At 49.2% G+C, this 25,819-nt stretch overlaps 1 protein-coding gene and 1 non-coding gene across 2 annotated transcripts; both read right to left on the bottom strand.

The window, feature by feature from the left end:
• Positions 1-7,358: 7,358 nt before the first annotated feature.
• LOC121496351 lies at positions 7,359-7,462 on the bottom strand. Its single transcript, XR_005989179.1, has one exon. It is a non-coding gene; the product is annotated as a U6 spliceosomal RNA (small nuclear RNA).
• Positions 7,463-14,351: 6,889 nt separating this feature from the next.
• Positions 14,352-19,006, bottom strand: KLF4 (Kruppel like factor 4). The gene is made up of 5 exons (XM_041764338.1): positions 18,603-19,006; positions 18,373-18,493; positions 16,826-17,852; positions 16,556-16,720; positions 14,352-15,461 (listed from the first exon to the last, which is right to left on the bottom strand). The coding sequence occupies exons 1-5, from the start codon at positions 18,605-18,607 to the stop codon at positions 15,286-15,288; spliced, it is 1,494 nt and encodes a 497-aa protein (XP_041620272.1). The 5' UTR covers positions 18,608-19,006; the 3' UTR covers positions 14,352-15,285.
• Positions 19,007-25,819: the final 6,813 nt, after the last annotated feature.

Below are 25,819 nucleotides of genomic sequence, written 5' to 3'. Positions count from 1 at the left end.
CACAACAACTCTGTGAGTTGGGTACGATTATTCCTATTTTGCAATGAGGATATTAAGTTCCAAGAAGGGACTCTGAGTTTACAGTTACAGGCGGAGCTGGCGGCCCAGGAAGGCTGGATCCCAGCCGGGCGCTCAGGTTCCTTCTCCCCTTCAGAGGGGAGAGAAGCATCCCTCCCTGTCCTTGCCCAAACCTACCTACCGGAGAAGAGGCAACATCAGCGAGCCCCCATCCCAGGCCCAGCCAGAAGAGGAGGGGGGGGAAGGAAGGAGAGGAGGAGTTGGAGGAGGAGGGGGAGGAGGAAGAGGAGTTGGGGGAGGAGGAGCAGGGGGAGGAGGAGGAGGAGTTGGAGGGGAGGAGTTGGAGGAGGAGGGGGAGGGGAGGAGGAGGAGGAGGAGGAAGGGAGGAGGAGGGGGAGGGCGAGGGGAGGAGGAGGAGTTGGAGGAGGAGGAGTTGGAAGAGGAGGAAGATGAGGAGGAGGAGGGGGGAAGGAAGGAGGAGGGGGTGGGGGCGGGGAAGGAGGAGGAGGAGGAGAAAGATGAGGAGGAGGAGGAGGCGGGAGGAGGAGGAGGGGGGAGGAGGAAGAGGAGTTGGAGGAGAAGGGGAAGGTGGAGGAAGAGGAGTTGGAGGAGGAAGAGGAGTTGGAGGAGGAAGAGGAGTTGGAGGAGAAGGGGAAGGTGGAGGAAGAGGAGTTGGAGGAGGAAGAGGAGTTGGAGGAGGAAGAGGAGTTGGAGGAGAAGGGGAAGGTGGAGGAAGAGGAGTTGGAGGAGGAAGAGGAGTTGGAGGAGGAGAAGGGGAAGGTGGAGGAAGAGGAGTTGGAGGAGGAGAAGGGGAAGGTGGAGGAAGAGGAGTTGGAGGAGGAGGGGGGAAGGAGGAGGGGGGAGGGAGGAGGGGGGAGGAGGAGGGGGCAGGGGCGCGGGCGGGGGAGTAGGAGGAGGAGGGAGGGGGAGGGGGCGGGGGGGGAGGAGGAGGAGGAGGAGGAGGAGGAGGAGGAGGACGCCGCACGTACTGAGTCCTTAAGCACCGGCGCGGGCCCCGCGCGCACGGGCTCCATTTCCTAGGTCCCGGCCGGGTTCCCCCCAGTAGCCGAAGGGAGGCGGCGCTCCGGGTCCCCGCGAGCAGGAGGCCGGGGAGGGACGGCCGGCGCCGCGCCCTGGGACCCGACCTCCGACTCCCCGGGCCTGGGGCCGCCGAGGCCGGGGCGCGGCGCGGGAGCCTGGCCCGGAGCGTCCTGCGCGCGGCCGTCCGGCGGGGGGCACTGCAGACCGCGCCGCCCGGGTGTCCCCGCGCTCCCCGCGCTCCCCGGTGTCCCCCCGCCCCCCGGGTGCCCCCGCCCGCCCGCCGTGCGCTCGCGCCACCCCTGCACCTGGGCCCGGAGCGCTCGCGGGGCGTCTGCGGCCGTGGACTCGTCGGGCTCCCACCGCGCGGATGGGGGGGACCCCGCGCCCTTGGACGTGTGTCCGCGGCTGCCGCACCCGCCGCGCCCGTGGCCCCGTGTCCCGGCTGCGGGGTCCGCCCCCCGCGCAGCCCGCTCACCGAATCCCGACTTTGAACCCAAAGGCGGCCGGAGCGCTTGGGGTCGGCCCCAGCCCGCGGGCGCCCCGGGCCTCCCCGAAATCCCTGCCTGCAGGCGTCGCGGGCGCAGGACGGAGCCCCCCACCTCGGAGCGGCCGGGGTCCAGGCGAGTTAGGAGGCATCCTCCGCTGACCTTGACCCCTCCCCGCGGTCACCTGGGACCCTGGCGTGTTAGGTGGGCAGTTTAACGAGGTGATAACGAAGTGCAAATGGCCTAGTAGCCTCCCGAATTGGGAGCCCGATGGAGGCTCTCTTTAGAGAGGGAATTTTATGAATAGGTCGCTCCCCTGGAACCCTGTTACCAGTAATAACCCCTGAACGCTAATTGGTCATAATTACCTTGTTAAAAGTCTCCTAGAAAAATAAAAATAAAAACCGAAAGTCTCCTAGACCCCTCCCAAGTTCTAAGAAGACGAGGGAAAGAAAGTGTCCGAGATTTACAACTGGGAGGGAGGGAAACACCATGTTACTTTCTGCATTAGGTTATACATTAGCATACTTGTTCAAGTGAATTTTCCGCTTTCAGCTTTTTAAATATCTTTCCAATTCCCAACTAGTCTCTGGAAATTTAAAAAGGGGCGGCAGGAGGATTGGTGATGTGTATGCCACAGATGGAGATGGAAAAGCTGCCCAGAACATGTTGACATTTTAAAAAAAGTTAACATCCCCCCACACTTTAAAACTACGATATTAGAACAGAGTATAATGGCAAAAGTTACTCGTAGAACATCTGTTCCTTCCAATGGGAGGATTTCTTTCCTGCCAAGAATTTATGAATTTTATATAGGAGCTTGGTTCTGTTTGGGGAAGGGAGAGGGAAGCTGGCCAAAGCAGCCCCCTCCTCAGCATGGAATGCAAGGATATTTTTCTCCTGACTTCTAGAAGGTTTGAGGGGCTGCTGATGGGGCAAGAGTTGCCTTTCAGAAGGACGTGGCTGAGAATGCAAAACCTCAAACAACTGCCACGCTCGGTTTCAAGTGAGTAGGACAGTACAAAGGAAGGTCAAAGCCATAGGACTTAAAGACAAGATTCCTATTCACAGGGGGCCTAATCCTTTTTAGAGGAGAAAGGAGAGCTTCTAATTGGGATAACACATAACCAACTGGTATCTGTTCATTCCAAGTGTTCCTTTCATTTTCACATTGGCCAGATAGGCAGCCATCCATTCATCTCAAAAACTGAGTCAATCCCTTCATCTGCAGTCAATTGTCCTTTGCTTTTGCCCAATTGAGCCCGGTGACTGGAAGGTTTATCTTTCTAAAACCACCAGGGGGGTGCTCAGAAAAGCCATCTAAGTGAATAGGACACTAAATGGATTAGCAGTTGAAACATTAATGAGTCTCTTTTGACTCAAAGCAGGTTTATCTAAGGAGATTTCCAATGGCCTCCTCTTCTGCAATTTAAAGAACCTTCCGCTATGGGGGAGATCAACTTTTTACATTTTGAAGACCGATTTATCTTTTTGATCACTAAGTGGAATGATTTTTTTTTCTTTTTTGCCTCAGAAGATTTAAAGGAAACGTAACAAAACAAAACAAACCCTCTAATTAATCCATCTAAGTATCAAGAACCAAAGTGGTTCTGGGGCGCCAGCCTAGCTCAGTTGGTAGAGCATGGAACTCCTGATCTCGGGGTCATGAGTTCAAGCCCCACATTGGGTGTGGAGCCTACTTAAAGGAAAAAAAAAAATCTAAAGTGTTCCTCTTTGACAGTGAGAGGAAGAAACCACCAACATTAAGGGTTTGGTGCATTTATGCAAGTCAACAAATATTTATTGAGTACCTGCAACATTGCCAGGCATTTTACCAAAAGTTGTCCTACCCCTCATTCTAGCAGGGAGCTAAACAATAAATGGATGCAGGATATGTTTACATCTCAAGTAATGATAAGTCCCATGAGGAGTAAATCAAGCATGTGAGTGAGATAGTAACAGAGGCAGGGTGGGATGGCTTTCAGTATGGTCAGGGAAGGCTGCTCCAAGCAATTGGCATTTGAATGATCCTTCTAGGGATCCCTGGGTGGTGCAGCGGTTTGGCGCCTGCCTTTGGCCCAGGGCGCGATCCTGGAGACCCGGGATCGAATCCCACATCAGGCTCCCGGTGCATGGAGCCTGCTTCTCCCTCTGCCTGTGTCTCTGCGTCTCTCTCTCTCTCTCTGTGACTATCATAAATAAATAAATAAAAAAAAATTGAATGATCCTTCTAAAGTTTTCTCAATGGAAATATCCCCCCACACACACACATGAACGCTTTACCAAGTTGGGCCTGACTATATATACATGGAGTTTCCGTGTCTCCTTAATTTCATGGATAATAATCCATGACTCAAGAACATGGGGCTCTGTAGAATTGGGTTTAATTCCAAGCCTCGCTGCTCAGTGGTTATGTGATTCTAAGTTCTCTTTGCCTTAGTCTCCTCCGCCTTAAAGTGAGGGGAATACTATCGCCTACTTCACAGGGCTGTTGTGGGAACTAAATGAGAAAAGTGTATGTCAAATGCTGAGTATAGGAGCAGCATGTAGCAAACCTCAATAAATGTTAGCTCTTATTATTTACCAGATAGTTTTAATGGAGCATGGTAGTCCATTCTAAGGATGTACTAGGACTTACTTAGCCATTGCCCTACTGTTGGACACAAAGAATTGAATACAAACCAAAGTCAGATGATATGAATGAACAACAGGAGAAACAACCAGCGACAAAACAAAACCCCTGAATGTAGAAAATGTGCCAGCTCAACACATTTTCTAGGAGAGACTCATTTCCCTTCTGACATCCCCGTTGCTGAATCACATCCACACATTAAAAATCTGTCCTTTTGCCAGGTTAGGGGATCCCTAGGTCTTGTCTATGAATTTATGGCCACTTTACGGTTTCATGTGCAGGCTGTGGTTGAGGACCTGGAGAAGTCAGGCAAAATGAGGTCCTGCAGAGACATAAGTGTGGGGTGCTTAGGCCTCAGCCGCCTCCCTTGTGCAGAGGATCCTGCAGGTGACACATTCTGGAACTTCTTTCCAGCTGTCATTCGCTTGTTCCTTGAGTACTAGCTAGCTTCCAGGCTGGGCTCCTGTGTTCTAAAGAGTCTTCCCTGCTTCTGAAATGGCCCTCTGAGTCATTTGTTCATACCCTGTGGCATACACTCAGATCTATTTTAGGTTGAGATCCCGTTTAGGGGAAAAGGGATTATCTTCAGATATTGGGAGCATCAGGAGAATGTTGGCAGAGCACTTTGGAAGATGGCAAAGAGGGAGTGTCTCCCATGGGACAGAACCGAGGACGTGGGCTCAAAGCACAGCATGCCAACGGGCCACTCCTTTCAGCTAACTTCTCCAATGAAGGGGGCTTCAGAACGTGTGATCTTCGGCAACAGAGACTTTCTTAGGCTCACCTCCACTAGGCTGGGCTATCAAGAGGGCTGCTAGTCTCTGTTCTAACTGATTACATGTATAAAGGGCTTTGGAATCAGTGAATGAAATATTTGAGAAGAAAAGCAATGGCTTATTTACTCTTGATGATTTTATAGAGGCAGTGGGGATGCTGTGATGCAGAAGCAGATTGTCCTTTCTTGAGTCATTTCCCAAACTGGAGCATAGAAGAATGTGGTGTATTTTTAATAGAATGACAGATAAGATTACTTGCTTCTATTAGCAAGAGCAATGGGTAAGGTCAGTCTTGTCCATGGAGCTTCCAGTGCACCAAACATATCCCCTGTTTAGATTCAAAAATAAGCACATTCCAAGGAGGTGAGGAGCAGATAATCCTCCAAATGAAATCAGCTTTACTTTATCTGGGAGGCAGTTTCGATGTGGCCGAGAGAGCCTGGGGATAGGAGCCAGGTAGACCAGAGTTCTGATCACAGGAGAGGGTGTGTGATGTTGGACAAGTCACTTGACTCCTCTGGGTTTCAATCTTCTCCGCTACAAAATGGGTATGATAATAAATTCTTAAACACCTAGCAAAATTCTGGACATGTCATAGGTGTTCGATGAATGTGCATACTTTCCATCAACCTCCAGCTCATTCAACCAGCAACTCCAAATGCCAAGCACATTCATCCTGACGCACAAGAAATGCTTTCCTGTGGTCAATGATGATAAAGGAGCAAGAAACTGAAGAGTTGAAAAGAAAACAAACAAACAAATAAACCACACGTCCTAAGCCCACAACCTAAGAAATCGTCCCTCCTCACGCAGTTTCTATTCTAGGTTTTAGGTTGCCAATCTGGGAATACTGTCAAAGCAAATATTAGTTAAAAGTTGTTTACCAAGGGACAGGTAGTTAAATATTGTGTACAGCTGAGAGTATTGTTATCGCAAACCTAAAATAATTTTTCTCAAACCTTTATTTATAAAGGAAGACGTTGGACAGAAGTGTTCAAATGTGTCCTGAGGCGGTCGGAGGATTTTTTTTCTTGTCATTTCCTTTTGTAGACCGAGTGTCTGATTGGACCACTGTAATGCTTTCTTTTTTGGTTGTTTTTAAACAAAGTGCCTGTGTATTCTGATTAAGGAAATAAATGAAATGTGTGTGTACCTATACCTGTGAATTATTTCTCAGTTCCTAAAGAGATTACTCAATCAGTATTGCCAGGGCCCGAGAAGACTCCACGGTTCATAGAGAAAATCAATCTATCACACTCCCTTTAATCAGTGCAAACATTCGGCCAAGCCATTCTATCAGGTTTTTTTTAACATACAGTATCGATTGTGTATCAGGAGGAGAAAATGAAAATAAAGAACTCTAAACCTGGAAGAGGTCGTCCATTTCCAAATGCAAATTGAGATCCAAACATTAAACAATAGGGATCGTCTAATCCTTTTACAAAGGCACAAATTGCAAATCAGACTCCCAAGCCAGAGTGGCTTTTGCCTAACAAAGTCTTTAATGCAAAGAATCCCTTAGGCAAAGCCTCCTCTGTGTCTACAATCTTTGGCACCAAAAGAGCCTTAGATGTCAGTTATGCTCCCTAGCTATAAAGTTAATTGTCCTTGAAACAAAATCAGGTTGTCCCCCTGGTCCAGATATACAATCTCCAAACCATATGAAGGTGTCTTGGTTTGCCGATTAAGCTTCAATTTGCCTGAATCATTAATTCCAACACAACTTTGAAATATTCTGTTGAATAAGGCTGAAACCTCCACGCTGAACCTGAATAACACGTTTTAACATGCTTTAACATGCACCTGATAAACAAGTTGGATGTATCTAAAATAATAAGCAATCAAGAAAATTGTAGGGGAAAAAAATGGTATATGTCGTTGTAGTTAATGTGGTTGAGTCTGTCAGAGAACTATCGGATCACTTTCTAAGAGAGGTAAATAATTTTTACTGGCTAGGATGCTGCTTTTCACTTAAGCTACACTTTCTACCCCCCTATGGAGCCATTGTACCAGGAAAAAAAATATCCGCAGACTTGTATATTTATATATGCTTGTTCATTTTTGGTTCCCTTGCCCTTTGCACCAGTGGCTGGTCAAGTAGGTCTTTGAGCAGATTGTATGTGTTTGAATGGAATTGCATGGGAAGAGAAAGAAGCAGAACAAAGCCAGAATTATATAGTAACACTTTTATGGAATGGTTCCTGTGTTCTCCATAGAAGGGTACAGTGCTAAGTATCATAGTACCTGTCTTAGCTGGCTGGTTAGCACAACACTAACAGAAGAACTATAGAGAACAATGGAATACTTTTTTGGACATCAGCTCACAGTGTTACACTGAATTTAGAATGTTTTTTATTCCCTCTCTTTTTTTCCTTTTTTTTAAATTTATTTATTTATTTATTTTTTAGTTATATGGGACACTTCATGAATTTGCATGCCATCCGTAGGGAGCAATGCTAATCTTCCCTGTGTTGTTCCAATTTTAGTCTCTGGGCTGCTGAAGTGAGCACCAGAACTTTCCTTTTAAAACCATCCTTTTTGCGTGGTGTGTTTTAAATTCTTTATTTCCCACCTAAGCTTCCCTTGGGTTCTCAGGATACAGACGTCTGCCGCTGGGCTGTTAACTGAGACTGAGGTACTCAGTGGTTGGTGTTCTGATCTGGACTTGATGTGACCTTGGGCAAGCCTAGTTTTTTAGGTGGGCCTCCATTTTCTCCTGGAGTCAAATGGTCTTGAAGACACTTTTCTGCTCAGAAAGTCTGTAATTTTATTTATGCCTTTATTTGTTACAAAGTCTATGTAATTTTATAGTTCTACGGTTTGCAATCTGTTCCCCATTCCTCTGTGAGCCAGCGAGGAGGCATTTGTCAACTTCATGCACTGTGTCCTCGACTCAGTTTATGTAGATATGTTCAGAAGTCGGAAAACTACTGTCTTGCAAGCAGCAAGGAGAGTTTCAAGCTTGAAAAGCCTCAGACCAGGTGGGTGGTGGTTGCACAGCCATTGATGGATGACCCTTCCTTATTGGGGTAGACTGGCCCACCCAAGATCCTACCGCCTAAAGCGCCTTTGTTAAGCTTTTAAAGTGTGATTTAATCAAACAAAACTTCATTGACATAGGTATACAAGACACTTATAATTTTGCCCTAGAAAGGAGGCACAGTGGGGGCACCTGGGTGGCTCAGTCGTTAAATGTCTGCCTTCAGCTCAGGTCTTGATCCTGGGGTCCTGGGATCAAGTTCTGAATCAGGCTCCCTGATCAGCAGGGAATCTGCTTCTCCCTCTGCCTCTGCCACTCCCCTTGCTCCTTCTCTCTCTCTCTGTCAAATAAATGAATAAAATCTTAAAAAAGAAAGAAGGAAGGAAGGAAGGAAGGAAGGAAGGAAGGAAGGAAGGAAGGAAGGAGGAAGGAAGAGAAAAAGAAAGAAAGGAAGAAGGAAAGACACAATGGACCTCCTAGGATGAGGATAAAATACTGCCTTTTGGGGGCCTTTTTCCAAATTTTGGCTTCCTGAGGCCCATGCTTAGTGGTCCCGCTTCCTATGGATCACCTGACACCCATCTGCCTCCCCTAAACCACAACGAACCCCTCAAATGAGCAAAATTATTTCCAGAATCAATGCAGAAAATCACCTGGCAAGGGGCACCTGGGTGGTTCAGTGGTTGAGCATCTGCCTTCGGCTCAGATAGTGATCTCGGGGTCCTGGGATCAAGTTCCACATCAGACTCCCCACAGGAACCTCTCTTTCTGTGTCTCTCATGAATAAATAAAATCTCAGGAAAGAAAGAAAGAGGAAAAGAAAGAAAATAAGAAAGAAATCCACCTGGCAAGAAAGAGTCCTCTGAAAAGAGATGCCAGGACTTGGGGCTAAGTATCCAATAACTGATTTTTTTTTTTTTCAATTAAATCCAGTAACTTTGGGTTTTCAAGGGCAAATGAGAAAAGCTTCCAGTGCCCTTCAGGAACTCATTGTCTGTTGGAGGAGCCAGACCCATAAAACCTTGTAATATATGAGGATAAGAATTTAATGACAGATCTAAATCAACTCAAATGAAAGAGACTTTAAATAAAAGCTGGGCTTTGAAGGATATATAGGAGCTTGTCTGGAGACTATGGATTTTTCCAGAAGCAGCAGAGACCCATATCTGTAAGCAAAGGCTCAGAGGCTGAAACAGGCATGGTGCATTGGGGGTCAAGGGTAGTTTAGCATGGCTGGCACAATTAAGAAGTAATTGGATATTTAAGGAGAGGATACTGGAGACGAGGTAGGGGCCACAGTTGGAGGGTTAACCATTTCCATCTTTACCCACCAGGAACTGGGGATCATGGGAAGTTAAGGAGTAGGGGAGGCGGTGGCTGGATCTGTTTGACCGGGAGACCCATGTGCTAGGCCAGAGCTGGAGATAAAAACAGGAACTCTTTCTTCCACCTCCATCCACAAGTAGATTGTGCTCATAGTTAGAGTGACCAGCTCAAGAAAGGTGTGTGGGAAATCAGGCTTCCCTGTCAGTCTACCTCAGAATAGCACATTGGTTGGGAGATAGAAAGTCTGGGGCCTTTTGACTCTGTAGAGGATAATATTGGATGTTAGAAAAATCCTTCTGAACTGGGGTGTATCCATTTTGCATGTCACTGTACCTGTCCAGCAGACTGAAGACTGAAGTATTAGGAGAGAAATGCTTTGAGTATGTCAGCAAGAAGGAGAAACAAAAACCAAACACTAATTCATACAGGGAATCTCAGCTTCCTGTTTCATAAAATCCCACCCCTACCTTCGTTTTGTGAGGACCTATTGAGGTAAAGGAGAATGTAAAGGCTTCATAGGTCTCATAGGGGTGTGCAGAAGGAAGGGGTTACGAACACACCAGCAGAAAGTGACCTGGTCAGACAAGGTGCCTGCTGATTGAAAAAAATCCCTTCCATCTGTCATGTCTAAGAGACTCTGTTTCGTGGCTTGCACCGGTTCACTTACCTCTCTAGCTTTCAGCGAGTAGATCTAGAGTTCCTTCCATACCTCTGTAAAGTCATTTACCCAGTTTAGCTTTTGAGTGGGTTGAGTGTCTGCCTTAGGCTCAGGTTGTGATCCTGGGGTCCTGGGATCGAGTTCTACATCAGGCTCCCCACGGGAAGACTGCTTCTCCCTCTGCCTATGTCTCTGCCTCTCTGTTTCTTTCATAAGTAAATAAAATCTTAAAAAAAAAAAAAAAGTGAGTATTGTAGATATAGCATCCGAGTGTCGCAGCAGGCTGGCCCCATTCAGTAACGTGTTGATCAATGCCAGGGAGTACAGATTCAAGTATCATAGGTGATGTAGGTTTTATTACCCCACTCAAACCCCCTGGGCTGGACAGGCTTGATTATTTGTCCTAATTGATTTTAGATCATTGCCAAACCTCCACCTGAGGCTCCATCCAGCTATCGATCTATCTATCTACCTACCTACCTATCTGCCTACCTACCTATCTACCTACCTACCTATGTAGATAGAGCTATTTCTCTTGTCTCTTGCTCTCTTTAGATGATATCATGCACTACGGAGATGAAAAGAGACATAAAAGGATGACAAATGACCCTCACGCTTTAGGGTATCATTATAATTATTGTGTGGTACCAGTGAAAAATGCTCTGCTACCTATAATCAGATGTCAAAGGGATCCTGGAAATGTGAAATTACTTTTTGCTATGAAGTTGTGTTTGTATTTATTTCCTCCTTTTCCTTTAAGAACAAGTGGCGAAGGACATTTGGGAGGGCAGGTGGCAACATGCTGACTTGTCTAGGGTGCCGGAGAAGACTGAGGCGATTTGAAAAAGTATTACATGAACGGTATTGTGGAAAACAATTAGAAAGGTGGCCTCCCGCTGTACGTGATTCCAGAGAAGCAGTTTGATGCTCCTACCCTATGCGCCCTCCTCTGCCCAACTGAGCTAACCAGCTCTGGTAGGCCTTCTAGATATCAGCCTGAAAGATTTATGCGAGCACGGCAGCTGTTGGGTAGTTCTTTTTTTTTTTTTTTTTTTTTTTTTTTTTTAAATTTTTATTTATTTATGATAGGCACACAGTGAGAGAGAGAGAGAGGCAGAGACACAAGCAGGCAGAGGGAGAAGCAGGCTCCATGCACCGGGAGCCCGACGTGGGATTCGATCCCGGGTCTCCAGGATCGCGCCCTGGGCCAAAGGCAGGCGCCAAACCGCTGCGCCACCCAGGGATCCCTGTTGGGTAGTTCTGTATTTTGACTGCAATAGGGGCATTGAAGCTCTAGGTGCCTTCATCAGGAGTTAAGAATTTATTAGTTTTTCAGAAGATGTTAAGAAATTTTTTCAAGATTTACTTTTTTGTTCTAAGGTAAAGGCTTCCAAAGAGTGTCTGCTTCCAACTTTCGTTTTAGTTTCACTTAATATGAAAAAAAAAAAAAAAAGAGGCTTTATTTGTTTATTTATTTATTTTGAGGCTTTATTTTCATACGGCATCCTGGTTGTCGCAGTAGTTCCTTTGCATTTTCACAGGTAGCTCATTCCGTGATATATTCCACAGCAACCATTATGTAGAGAGCTCTTGGTGGTTTTATAGGAAATATGAGTGGATGACTCTGCACGTGAACGGTGAGTGATAGATTCATAAACAAACTTTAGGAGGCAGATATAGATTCAGTTTAGCACTGCAAAAACATGTCACTATTCACTCGTCTCTAGAAGGTGCTAAGAAAGTCTGAATACATAAAATACATAATAAAATGATTAAAGAATGGAATATGTAAGCTAAAAAGGTTTGTGGAGGACTGGACGGTGTCTATGGGTGTTTAAGGGAGGGAGAAGAGGAGGGGGGGAGAAACAGAATATGGACAAGTTGACGTAGGTATGTGTGGTGGCGCATTGAATGGGGCTTCAGAAGCCAGAACATACGATAGAACAGGTGGCTGACCGAGGCCTGCTAAATTTAGTTACTCCCGTATATCAAAATACAACAGGTACCATCACTGCTTGTTTTAAGTTTCCCTGTGGACTCGCTTCCGTGGCAAAAGGACTGCATCACCCGGGCTTTCTTTCTCCTTTCTTTTCTTTTTTTTAAAAGATTTTATTTATTTTATTTATTTATTTATTCATAAAATAAATAAGCCCGATGTGCGATTTGATCCTAGGACTCCAGGATCATGTCCTGGGCTGAAGGCAGGCGCTAAACCGCTGAGCCACCCAGGGATCCCCAGGGGCTGTCTTATATGTAAAGAAATTATATGTAAACATTGTTGATCTCCAAATATGAAATAACATCACATGTTTCTAAGTCGGAACAATTTTTGAATGGGGAAAAAAAAAAGATTCCCTCGACCATCCTGCTTGAGATGGTGAAGATTCCTGTTTTAACAAACCAAAACGTTATTAATTGTAGGGAGGTTCAGCAGGTTTTCAGGGAGAAAGCCTATTTTGCTGGAAAGGGAATTTTGTTGGACAGGAAGAGAGAGACCGAAAAAGTCTGTTGATGTGTAGGCAACACTATTGTTCCTCTTTTGTGTTGTGTGTGCACAAGTTAAAATCTAGGACATATAAAATTAAATGTCATAAGGAAAATGTAATAAGCAGGCATCTCAATTGTTAGGTGCTCTTTATTATACAGTATAAACGGCTCTGTAATGTGGTAATGACAGGACACCTTAGCGCTCAGAACTGATAGGTATGAGAGTAAATAGTTTTGGCTATTTGTGCACATTGCATCGTTCTGTCCTGTGCCATTTTTGGAAAATCTTCCTTTTTCATTGTCGCTATTGAAGCTTGCCTTTTCGGGCTAGAAAAGATTCATGTGAGTGATGTTTCCCTATGACATCAGAAGAACCTTATTATGTTCTGCTATTTGGAGATGTTTCTCCTATTTGAGGTAATAGGCACTTGGCCAACATGAAGATGGTATCAGCCATTCAGTAAACACTTTTCGTACACAACCCTGTGCCCGACGTCTCCGTACGAGAGAAAGGTGGATCACAACAGCAACAACCACAATGTAACACGAAGAAAAACGCGTTCCAATGCAGGCTTCTTGTTTAAATAGCTTTAATTGCTTTTAAAATAAATAAAGCCTAAATATTTGCACCTGCCTTCTTAAACGGTTCTCCCACGTTAAATACTTATTTGGAAACGGTAGAAAATCTAAATGGAGAAAACCAGGGTTAATATTTTGGCATTTCCTTCCAGTCCTTCCTCTTAAAGTTTCTGTTGCTTCCCTCTCTCCTTCAATGCACACACCAACTTATACAATTGGAATCATACTGTTTATACTCCTAGATCCTGCTTTTTCCACTTAACATACCACGAGCATTTTTCCATGTCATTAAATATGCTTTGAATATGTTCTTGGCCACATAAAATTCCATCCTATCGATGCACCTGTTTTCTTTTAAGCTAAGACACATGCCATGTTTTCCAGTCATGCTGGACTCTTAAAAGCCAAGGGGGAAAAAAAAGTTGATCCACCACGAGGCGCTTCTGAATTTATTCTCTTGTTTATAGGATGCCCCTACACTTCTGGACACGACATATAATAGATAGTTAATAAAATAAGCAGCCTAAGGAAGAGGCCAGTCAGCTTGTTTGCTTGACCATGCTGGTCACCCGCATCACCATTATGAACGCATGAAGGGTCAACAAGTGTCACAAGTGCTTTTTCCATTTTGTAACTGAAGCAAACAAAATTCACTCTTGTGTGCTCACCTCAAAAAAGGATCAGTACAATTTTAAAATTGAGTAACTTCGGAAATACGCTACAGCCTTACAAAAACACCAAAGATGTACTTAAATTCACTTTATGCGTAGGTTTTGTGACTGAGTCATTTCTAATTAACGCGTTTCAATCTGCAGGATCTACGGAGGACGGGTGAAGTTTTAAAATACTCTGCCAGAAAATCTGGTTCTGACCTCTTTAGGACTAGAACTAGTCTCTGCAAAACACACACACACACACACACACACACAAACACAAAGCATAAATGAATCCTTTAATCCTCAGGAGGGCACTGTGGAACTACATTCTTAGGGTTCTCTGCTGTGGGAAGGTTCTTTTGTTCCTCAAATTGTTCTGAGTGCAAGGCTGGCCCCCTGAGAACGATTTTTATATTTTCGTTAAGTTTTAAAGAGAAACCATAGGGATCTCTTAAAATATGAAACTGGAACGTGTGTATTTGATGACTACTTTCCTATTAAACTGAGGCGTTTCTACCTGGAGATTCACATTCAGGTAAGGAAATTGCTTTCGCGTACTTTTACGTGCATTTGGGGAAGAGCAACCTAAACCAGGTTAGGTTTACCTCTATGATCTCCAATATTCAGCTTCCAGCCTTACGTTAAGTTCGACAGTACTTACTGAACTTTCTGTGACGTGCTTTTCCAGGGGGAAGAACAGAACAAAAACAATGTTCAGATAAAATATTATAGGTTTATTTAAAACTTAATTCTCACCTTGAGTATGCAAAATACAAACTCCACAAAATGTTCATTTTTTACTTTGTAGTTTACAAATATACAAAATAGAAGTTTGCTTAAATTTATATTACATATTTATTAAGGCAAGGAACTATATAGAAAAAAACATTTGTTCTGCTTAAGGCATACTTGGGAATAAACCATTGTACAAATTATTGCACATCTGAAACCACAGTGCATTAACAGACTGTCTGCATAAAAAATGTTAAAGAAGTAAACCAGGCGTATTTACCTGACTTAGGTCATAAATGTAGATCGGAAGACAAAAATAGATTTTCCTTGTCAAAGTATGCAGCAGTTTGAGAACTTTGGCTTCCTCATTTGGTACCTTTAGAACCAAGACTCACCAAGCACCATCGTTTAGGTTATTAAAACACATTTTCTGTACCTGAATTTCTTCCTCTTCGTCTAATATCATAATAATGGCTTTTAGAAGGCAAAGAAAATACAAGGTGATCTTTATGCTTATATTGCATCGAAACACAATTCAAGGGAATTCTGGTCTTCCCTCCCCCCATCTCATGGATCTAATTTATACCCTGATATCCACACCTTCCAGTCACCCCCCTTTGGTGTTTTGTAAGTCCAGGAATATTTCAAGTTGGATTTAGAATTGGAATGATAGAAGATCCAGTCACAGACCCCATCTGTTTCTTTGATTTGTCTTCTGGTTTCCTGTGTCTCCTGATTATCCGCTCACAAGTTGGCTTGTTGGGAACTTGACCATGATTGTAGTGCTTTCTAGCTGGGTTCCTCCCCTCCCCGGGGTGGGAGGGAAGACAGTGTGAAAGGTAAAAACAAAAACAAAAACAAAAAAAATACTGAATTCTCTTCTGGCAGTGTGGGTCACATCCACTGTTTGGGGATTTAAAAGTGCCTCTTCATGTGTAAGGCGAGGTGGTCCGACCTGGAGAAGGCCCTGTCGCACTTCTGGCACTGGAAGGGGCGGTGCCCGGTGTGTTTGCGGTAGTGCCTAGTCAGTTCGTCCGAGCGGGCGAATTTCCACCCACAGCCGTCCCAATCACAGTGGTAGGGTTTCTCACCTGGGAGAGGAAGAGAACCGCCCCCCACTGTTGAAGCCATTGTCGCGTAATGCACAATTGGCTAAAAATGGAGGCCACATATCAAACCAACTCCCCAAGCACCCCACCCTGAAAGAAGCCAGCAATGTTTCTGGACCCCCTCAAGGCCCTATTAAATTTCAGATCATAAATAGGAATACTAAGCTTAAAGCATTCTTTTTGCTTTTTTTTTTTTTTTAGGGGAACAGACCTACACTTCTAAATTGCTAACATTTTCACTCTTTGGAGGCCAAGCGTCACAGGGGTGGGAATGAATTTGGGAGCTAACTTGTCTCTTCCACCCAAACCAAGAGATAGTCTCCTATATCCACCACAACTGGGTAGAAGCCACCAGCACCGACTTTTCTGCGTAAGCATTTCTGGTATTTTAATGAATCCTACACCTACATGACCTTATGTACCTACACTTAGGTGACATGGAAATTCTCTGCACTGACCATCCTAAACCACAATCTTAGCAATCATATCCATTCAATTCTTGAAATTTAAATAGAACCTACTTATGAAAGCTTAGAAAAATAAAAGGAGTGCGAATCTGGGAACAACCAGTGAAGCCTGTTTTGAAAAATTAAAAATTGATAACAAGACCTAACGTACTTTTTGTACCACAGCATGGAGTTTCTCTTTTTAAGATTTTATTTCTAAGTATAATCTCTATGCCCAACTGGGAGCCGGAACCCACAACCTCGAGATCAAGAGTTGCACCCTCCACTGACTGAGCCAGCCAGGGGCCCGCGCAGTAACAAGGGCAGTGGCTCGCTCAAACCAGGTATGAGAGGCCCAAATGCAGCCTGGAATCTCCCTGCCTTTCAAAAGCCTAACAGAACTGCGCACGTTCAAGCACTGATGCCATCCATCAAGCAAAGGGCTCTTGGGCAAAAAAAGAGACGCCAGTTTGGTTTGCTGTTCTGTTCTGTGATCCAGGAGATGGAGGATAGGCTGCACCCCACATCGCAAGGGAGCCCCTGAGAAGTGCCCAGTTGGCCAGTGGGGCTGCACACCGACCCACTGCCCCCCCCCCCCCCGTGCCCCTTGGGCAGCTTCTGTTCTCCTACCTGTGTGGGTTCGCAGGTGTGCCTTGAGATGAGAACTCTTCGTGTAGGTTTTGCCGCAGCCCGCATAATCACAAGTGTGAGTGGCTGTCCTTTTCCGGGGCCATGACCTTCTCCCCCTCTTTGGTTTCGGCTCCTCCGGCATGCAGGAACCAGGCGGCATGAGCTCTAGGGGTGGAGAAGGTGGGGTGAGCATCATCCCCTGAGCCCCCGGAGGGGCCGGCTGGCGCAGGGCTCCCCAGCCCCCGAGCTATACGCATCCCCGGGACTGACCTTGGTAATGGAGCGGCGGGACCTGTGGCTGCATCTGGTCTGGCAAAAAGGGCGGGTAGTTGGGCCCGGGGTGGGGGTGAAAGCCCGGGGGCAGCGGTAGGGCGGGGTGACAGTCCCTGCTGCTCAGCAGTTCCTCGGCACCCAGGGTCGGGGTAGTCCTGCTGGGGAGCTGCCGCCCCAGGGGGAAGTCGTGCGCTGGCGGCCGGTGGCCGTTGCTGAGCGGGGGTCCGGTGCCCAGGTGGGCCTCCAGGGCCCGGCCGACCGTGCACGACGAGACCGCCTCCTGCTTGATCTTGGGGCACATGCGCGGCGGGCCGCCGCTGTAGGGCGCCACCACCACCGGGTGGCTGCCATCCGGGCTGCCCTTGCTAACACTGATGACCGACGGGCCGCCGTACTCGCTGCCAGGGGCGCTCAGCGACGCCTTCAGCACGAACTTGCCCATCAGCCCGCCACCTGGCGGCTGCGGCTGCGGCTGCGGCTGCGGCTGCGGCTGCTGCGGCGGGATGTACACGGGGTCCAACTCGGGCCGGAGGAGCTCAGCCACGAAGCCGCCCGACGGGCTCACGTCGTTGATGTCCGCCAGGTTGAAGGGAGCCGCGGGAGGGGGCACGGGCTCCCGGCTGTACAGGAGGCCGCCGCCGCCGCCCGCGCTGCCCGGCGCCACGCCCGGGTCGCCCCCGGCCCGGATCGCGTAGCTGAAGCTGCAGGTGGAGGGTGCGCTGGCCGCGCCGCTGCTGGACGGCGAGGACGACGACGAGGCCGACGCCGACGCCGACGACGACACGGTGGCGGCCACGGACTCCGGATGGGACAGCGAGTTGGAGAGGATGAAGTCCAGGTCCAGGAGGTCGTTGAACTCCTCCGTCTCCCTCCGGGGTAGCAGAGCGGGGTTGCTGCCGCCACAGGCCGCGCCGACTCCGCCACCTTCCAGGTCGGGGGCCACGGTCGCGGCCGCCAGGTCGTAGGGGCGGCCGGGGAGCACCGGGGGAAGCCGCTTCATGTGCGAGAGCTCCTCCCGCCAGCGCTGCGGGAACGGGACGGGAGAGGGGCGGTGGGTGCCGGGCCGGGCCGGGCCGGCGGGGGGCGCCGGGGGGGGGGGGGCTGCGGGGGGAGGCGGTGCGTCCGCCTGGAGCGTGTGGGCGTGTGTCCGCCCGACCGCGCGGGAGCCGGCGCCTCGGGCTCGGCAGCCCGGTCCTTCCCGGCCGGACCCCGGGGTCGCCGAGGGGCCCCGTCTGCGCCCGCGCCACCAGCCCGCGCCCACGCCCACGCGCCAGGCTCGCTCGGGCCCGGGCGGCGCCCCGGACGCATCCGCCTCCCGGCCGGTGGCCCCCGCGCCGGCCCCGCCGCCCGCGCGCTCGGAGACGTGTGCCGGCCCGGGGCGCGCCCCCGCGGCTCCGCGGCGGCCGGACCACACGCGCGTACGCGGGGCCGAGGAAGCCGCTCCTTCCCCTCGCCGGGCGCCTCCCCGTGACCCCGGGGCGCCGCCCGGCCCCGCCGCAGCCGCAGCCCCCCGGACGCTCCTGCGCTTTCGGGGCAACACTCACGTTATTCGGGGCACCTGCTGGACGCAGGGTCTTCTCCCTTCCCGCCGGGCCGGACGCGAACGTGGAGAAGGACGGGAGCAGAGCGTCGCTGACAGCCATGTCAGACTCGCCAGGTGGCTGCCTGCGGGCCGGGTGGGGCGGAGCGGGGGTCAGGGGCCGCGCTCCGACGCCGCCCAGGCGGGCCCCGGGTCCGCGGCCGCCGCCCCTCCCTGCGCCCCGCGCGCACCTACCTCATTAAGGTGGGGGCCCAGAAGGTCCTGGGGTCCGAAGCAGCGGGGCGCCCAAACCCCAAAGTCAACGAAGAGGGGAAGAAAAAAGAGACGAAGCCAAAACCAAACACCCCAAACTGCCCGAGATCCTTCTTGGGATTGAATATAAGCGGGAGATGCCTCCGCCCGCTCGCTCGCTCGCTTGCTCTTTGCAACGTTCCTCTGTGCACAAAAGTCCTCAGCCAAGTTGTAGACTCGTAGAAGCAGACGATGAGCCGAGGCGCGTAAGTAGGTCCGGTGGCCGAGCTGCGCCGCCGCCGCCGCGCTCCCTCCGTCCGACTCAGCGGCGTCCCCCACGGCTGTCGCGGTCGCGGTCGCGGTCGCTGTCGCGGTCGCGGGGGCCGCGGCGGTCGCCGTGGGCGCGGGGGCCGCGGCCGGGCTGGCGGGCGGGCGGCGCCGCCAGGTGAGACTGGCCGCGGCGGCGCGGGGCTGCGGACGGGGCGGCGGCGCGGCGCGCGGAGTCCGGGGGGCCGAGCGGGGCGCGCGCGGCCATGGGCGCTGGCCGCGGGCGGGTGGGTGGGTGGGGGCCGGAGGGGCGGGGAGGGGCGCCTGGCGGCTCCCGGGGCCGCCGCCGCCCGCCGCCGCCTCTGCTCCCCGCGCGCCCGCAGCCGCGCTCGCTCTCTCGGGCCGGGGAACTGCCGGCGGCCGCCGCGCGCTCCTTACTTAACTTCTCGGCTCCCGCCCTACCCCGCCTCCTCCCCGCGGTGCGCCGCGGCCCGCCGCCAGGCCCCGCCCCTCCTTTCTTCTCCCCTCCCTCCCGCGGCCCCCCCGCGCGTTGCCATGGCAGCTAAATAAACAAACTCGGCGCACGTGGGGGCGGGGGAGAGGGAGGGGCGCGGGCGGGGCCGGGCCGAGCCGTGACGCCAGCCCGGCAGCTGGCGGGCAGGAGCCGCGCTGACGCCGGCGGCGGCGGCGGCGGCGGCGGCGGCGGCGGCTGCCGGGGCGCGGGGCGCGGGGCGCGGGCCACCGGGGCGCCGTGCGTCGCCCCGGTCCGCTCCGCGGGGCCGAAGCCCGGGGCCGAGGGGCCCGCTGGGGGCGGAGGGGTCGGTGCGGCCCCCGCGCCCCGCCCCCACCCCCGCCCGGGCCGCGCTCGCCGCGCAGTCTGCGCGCTGGAAGAAGCGCGATTATCCGCGTGACTCATGCCGCCGTCCGTCCCTCCCCTGCGCGCGCAGCGGCCCTGCCGGGTCCGGGCCTGGCCCCGCGGGGTTCGCCGTGGCCGCGCGGCGCTGCGGCGGCAGTGGGAGCCGGAGGGAGGCCGCCCGGGGCGGGGCGCGGGGTTGCGGGCTCCAGGCCGGAGCCTTCCAGCCCGGGCAGCTCAAGCGCTCTACGAGCCTCGCACCCGCTTTCCGCTCTACGGATGGGGACACTGAGTCATAAGGGGGGAAGCGGCGAGATAAAGGTCTGCGGGGCGCGCGCTCCGTGACCCGGGCTCCGAGGGCCGAGCCCCCCCCCCGCCCCCGCCCAGGGGCGCTTCGCGGGAGAGCGGCCACGTGCCAGGACGTGGAGCCGCGCGGCGGGACCCCGCTTCCCGAAAGGGGCCCGACGGGCTCGGGCGGCCGTTCCCGCCCGCCGGGAGGAGAAGAGGAAACGGGAGCCTTAGCTCACTCGGGCCTCCCCACCCCCACGCTCCCCTAAGTTCGTGATCAGTAATTTTCCAGTCGGGAAATGTTTTCGCCCTCGTCTCTGCAAGCAGCGCCTTTCTTTTCCTCCTCCTCCTCCTCCTCCTCCTCCTCCTCCTCCATCTCCCAAACGTGAGCGTGGTGCTCGGTGTGGCCTCCCCAACGGAGGCTCGCGAGGTGCTGGGTTTGCCCCGGAGGCTCGCGGAGCCGGGCCTCACCCGCCCTGCGCGGGGCTCCTCACCGCGGGCCCGGGGCTGCCTCCTGCTTGAAGTCGTTGTCAGCTGTTTGTTGGAGTTCCCCGATTCTGCTACCTGTTAGGTTTCCCCAGAATATGTATCGTCCCTGACTTTTCCACTTCTTGCCGGCCACGGAAGCGTTCTTGGAATGCATCTCATCCCCAGTGAATGCGCTCGGCCCTCTCTCTGCCAACGACAGGAATCCCTCTAGGTCCCGAGAGTTGGATGCGTGTGAAGACGACTTGCATCCTTTGGCCAAGGCCTGCAGCTGGGGGTGGGGTGGGGAATACTTTGGCAGGGAAAGGCCGACCCTCCCCTGGCCTGGAGGGTTCGATCTCACCCCATAGGAGCAGGCTAGTTACTCTAAAAACATTGCCCTTTTCAAGTGGAGGAAGCAAGAAAGGAAGACACCTGCTACCCCCCCCCCCCCACACACACACACACTCCTTTCATTTGTGATGGCAAAAATTTCTTGGGATCCCAGAACTCGAGGATTGCATGGAAAACTTACACACCTTTCCATGGAGGCCTAGGTTCCTAAACCCCAGTGAACTTGGATGAGCCCTTGACTAGCAGCCATTACCCTGGGCATGTAAACATGGAAATCAGGACTTGGAGTTTCTAACTTAACTAGCCAGTGCATGAACGGGTTTTTTTTTTTTGTTTTTTTTTTTTTTTTGTTTTTTCTGCCTTGATCTGCTTTATCTAAAGCAGTAATAACCCTTCCCCTCCAACAAAAGTAACCACCACAAAAAAAAAAAAAAAAAACACAATATTACACAGATGAATTGGAAAGACACTATTATTATGTCACATAATCAAGACAAGGTTCTGAAATTCAATTAGAAAGATGTAGTTTCCAAACAGCCTTCAGGAGGAGTAAAGCCAGTGTCTTTTTGTGGCAGGCAACTATCTGGTTATTCCTCTGATTGCATCAAAAACTGAAATCTCTATATTTTGCCCTGGATTTCTAAAAGTGTAAGGAATTTCAAATTCACAGATCATCTCCTTTCAAGGCAGGTGCCTGGTGTGACAACAGGGTTATGACCCTCCCTCTTTTCAGAACAGGTAGGTCCAGAAGAGTTAAATCCCTGCCCTGTATAATTTATAAACATGAGGCTGAGTAAACCTTTGATGACTAAATTGCACTCTAAAATAATAATAATAGAAGACACCCTTTAAAGAAGAATTACATACTTACTGGTGACTTTATTTCAGCAAACTGATATTACAAGTTTTGTGGTATGGATGTTAATTATTAATGTCCTTGGAGTTATAAAATAGATTTTTGTTTTTAAAGATTTTTTTTTCCCCAACACAAACTACATCAGGTGGCAGAAGATGACGGAAGCCGTCAGTGTTAGGGGACCGGAGTGGAGACTTGGAGGAGTGTGATTGATTGAAAAGGCTCAACATGCTTCAAATGAAGGACTCTGCATCCAGGATGCACCAGACCTGGGCAAATAAGAGCTCCCCAGGGAGACTGGCTGCACCCTGGCCTGGGGTGTCTGCAGAACTGCCTCAAGATTCAGGAAAAGCTGGGGTGGTTTGTTTTTTTGTGTCTTTTTTTATGGGGTTTTGTTTTGTTTTGTTTTGTTTTTGTTTTTTTCAGAAGGTGGCAAAGCTTTTCTCAGCGTCCACTTTTATTCCTTGGAAACTCCATCCTTTTTTACCTCGGTCATGTGTGAAAGGTTAAAAAAGTGGGCTTAAGCACTAAATTGCCTGGGTTTGTGTTCTGGCTCTGCTGATTTTAGGTGGCCAGCTTATTTGGCCTCACTTTGCTTGTTTCTTCTGTAAAATGGGGATAGTCACGGTACCTACTTCTTAAATTGATGAGATCATAAGTGAGATTATCAGGTAAACTATTTAACGCAGCCCCTGATGCTCCCTGCATGATAGGATTACTGTCACCAGTATTCTCCAGGGTACCATAAACTTCATCAGGAAGGGAGCTATTGGCTTGCCCACCACCGCATCCCCAAGTCCTTATACAGTGCCTGCCTGGTACATAGTGATGCTCTGTGTTTGTTGAATGAATGAATAATGTACTTCAGCAGGAAGTTGGTCTTTCAGCCTTCCATTGGAGACTCATGAATCCCCTTTTTTTGTCAAGAGTTTCAGTCCACCCAGTCGTGTCCTAATTTTTCCTAGGTTGTTTGATCACTCTTCCCCAGCCTCCCAAACTAGAAACCTAGATTCTCCTTAACTCCTCCCTCATTTTCTTTATTTTTTATTTTATTTTATTTATTTGATAGAGAGAAATTGAGGCTCCCTCCTAAGCAGGGAGCATGATGTGGGACTCGATCCCAGGACTCTGGGGTCATGACCTGAGCCGAAGGCAGATGCTTAGCCAACTGAACCACTCAGGTACCCTCCTCCCTCATTTTCTTTGCCCTGGGCATTTAGGCATCCCCAGAGCTCAACCATTTCCATTCCTAAATGACTCCGCTACCTTTGACAAAATTGGGCTGCCTTGGTTCAAGCTCTCCTCGTTTGTGGCTTTTAATTCTTGCGGTGGCTTCCAAACTGTTGTCTTCCTCCTCCTGTTTCTCCACCACCTCCCCCAAAGTCCCACTGGAATTTCCCTGCTAGATCTAATCCATTTTTATCACAAATCACTCCTTAGCCTCCTGTACCACACTCTTCCTACCATGGCCCTCGACAAACTTTGCAGAATCATCTCCAGGGACTGACCCCACCCTCCCTAAACTTTAACTGGATGTTCTCTCAAGTCTGAATACACGATGTGTTTTCTTCATTGGCTCTTTTTCTATCTGAAATGACTTTTTTCCCCTTGGGGGCTCTCCTCATCCTCAAACTCCTGAGCCCCTTTTATTATCCCTTGGGCTACCAGTCCCCAACTGGGTTAGTCCTCTTCCTTCTGAGCTCCAGTAAATCTGGGTGGTGACTCTGCTTTGCCATTTATTTACCCAGCAGATTCCGTGATCTGGTACTTGTTCGTGGCTCCTGTTCCACTGTGGCATCTTTAGGACAAATGCCCAGTGAGTATGCATTTTAGAAGGAAAGGAGCAAAGCTGCCCTGGTGAAATGATTCATCTGGAAGCCTTGTTCTTCCCTATCTTGTCAGTAAGGTTTTTCTCTGGTCCAGAGTTCACTGGCTTGGTTCTCTTTTCCAAACCCTCTCTTCCCTTCACCCGCTTCTTTTCTTTCTTTGAAAAGTGCTAGGAAGGAGACAGAAAATAAAGTCCCTCATAACTCTGCCCTCACAAAACAGACAAACAGTGAGAGAACAGCCCCAGCCAAGGCATTGTAATAAAACAAACTAGAAAACACAAACAAAAATAACCAAAAGCCAAACCAAAACCAAATGGAGAGAGAGTCAACTCTTTTCTGTAGCCAAATCCATTGCCTTTCAAAACCCAAACATTGGGTATTGAAGTTTTTAGAGCAGAAAATGAGTCACAGACATTTAAAAATCAATTCTCAGAAACTTAAAAATCTTTCTCAGGAAACTTTAGGTTTGATAACTTAAGTGACATTTTGAGCTCCCAAATTTTAAGTTCTACCTTCTTTAAGCTGTTTAAAACGAAGTTCTAAACTTAATGGGATTATCTTAAAGCTGTTTGAACTGGCAACAGTTAGCTAAATTCAGGTTTTCAGAGTCTTTGTCTTATTCTGAGACGCTAAGAAGATACAAAAACCCCTCTCTTTAGGCTGTTTAAGTACAGCGTAGTATCTTTTAAAAGTAGGATACGTGGTGGTAATATTTCTTTTAAAGGATTAGGGTCTGACGTTTACCGGCTTTGTCTAGCATGATTGTTTTTATAAGCACCAAAGAATCTTTTGATACTATATGCATCTGAAAATAAAAATAGCATCTAAGAGTAAAAGAACTAGCAAACAAGGCAAATCAGCAGAAAAAAAACCATGGCTAGAGTTTTCTTCTTGACTTGGTTCACCAAATTCCCCTGGCTTGTTAAACTCTTTCCTGGGGAGAATGAGCAGGGAAAGAACTAAGACATGTTCTCAGATTCCATTTTCTTAATTTAAAAGCCTTAGTCCCTTAGAGTCTTAGAGTAGGACAGCCGTAGGAAAACATGGTTCCCTGGTTTGAATCAGAATGGAGGTAAAAAAAAATTTTGCATTATGGAAAGTCTAGGGATTTGGAGGGTTCAAAAATGAATGCTTCACACCCTGAGAAATGCAAACAAGAAACAAACAATTCTGTATTTAATTTTCTTCTCCGTTTGTGGGCCGGACAAGAGGATAGGTTATTTTTGCCAATTTGACATTATGTACTTTGAGCCAAGGAAATGATTTTTAAAAAAATAATAATAACAATGCATTTGATTACCCTGTGCCTGTGGTTGACTCTTTTTCACAAACATTGTGTTTGTTAATCAATTTTAACGTACTGTCTGGTGTGGATAGTGCTAGGAGGATGGCCAGTGCCAGTGTTAAAAAAAGGAAAAAAAAAAAAAAAGGCCAAAATTAATTTCTGGCAGCACTAAATATCTCATTGTGCTCAATGCATTTTTCAAAGTTGATAACTCAAATCTAGACACACGCTCTTCTATCAAGGGATGACCAGAAGCTTTTTTGAAAGAGGAAACCCAAGAAGAGTTACCTAACCTTAGAGGAATTCCCAGCATTTTAATAGAGATTCAAGAAGGTAATCTATTCAGACTGCATTCAGTCTATGTTGTCAGTTAACTGATGAATTTTTCTGGTTGCTACATTTACCCAACAAAGCTCTCAGAGCCAAGTGTTTATGGGAAACACTGAACTGTTGAATTTCAATGTTCTCTGTTTCATTCAGCAAACTTGGTTTTCCATTCAAATAGCAACTCCTTTGGGCTTCTTAAAGGACTGGCCAAGGTCTTTGGGCTATCTGGGTGCAGTTTACAGTGTCACCATCTGAGTTGAATTCTCTGTGCCTTCTTGTTATAACTCAGTGAAAGGGGGTGTCTTGGCCGAATTCAAAGGGTTGTGGGAGAGAAAGGAAAGGGCTTAAACTGAAAGTAGTGAGTGTGGCTACTCTGGGGGAGATAGCTGGGGCTGCCACCCAGGCCTCTTACTGCCTCCTACTAACTGCATGACCTTGAGTGAGTGATGTCACCCAGCTCCACTCTACTTTCCTGATCTGTGTCATGGGACTGTGAATATACCTGCCTCCCAAAGCTGAGGTTTTATTTGGTTATGAAAGGTACCATGACTGTTTGCTTCTCCCCTCTAGCAGTGAAACCTGACACAATTCTCCCCCTGATAAACTTGAAATGGGTTCTGCAGTCCCCAACACGGGGAGATGATGCAGTGTCTGGATTTGAAAACCAAAAAGCCAGGGTGCCAGGCTGGCTCAGTC

This window comes from Vulpes lagopus, chromosome 7 (genome assembly GCF_018345385.1).
Source record: "Vulpes lagopus strain Blue_001 chromosome 7, ASM1834538v1, whole genome shotgun sequence".
Lineage (NCBI taxonomy): Eukaryota > Metazoa > Chordata > Mammalia > Carnivora > Canidae > Vulpes > Vulpes lagopus.
Note: the sequence above shows the minus strand (reverse complement) of the source record. Positions and strands in the feature narration are given on the sequence as shown.

What these genes read in the sequence shown, in the direction of transcription:
- KLF4 (XM_041764338.1), bottom strand. An exon ending in CAGCAGGTGCCCCGAATAAC is followed by an intron (nt 17,853 to 18,372) that starts GTGAGTGTTGCC and finishes CCGTTCCCGCAG; the next exon opens with CGCTGGCGGGAGGAGCTCTC. An exon ending in ACACCTGCGAACCCACACAG is followed by an intron (nt 15,462 to 16,555) that starts GTAGGAGAACAG and finishes TTCCTCTCCCAG; the next exon opens with GTGAGAAACCCTACCACTGT.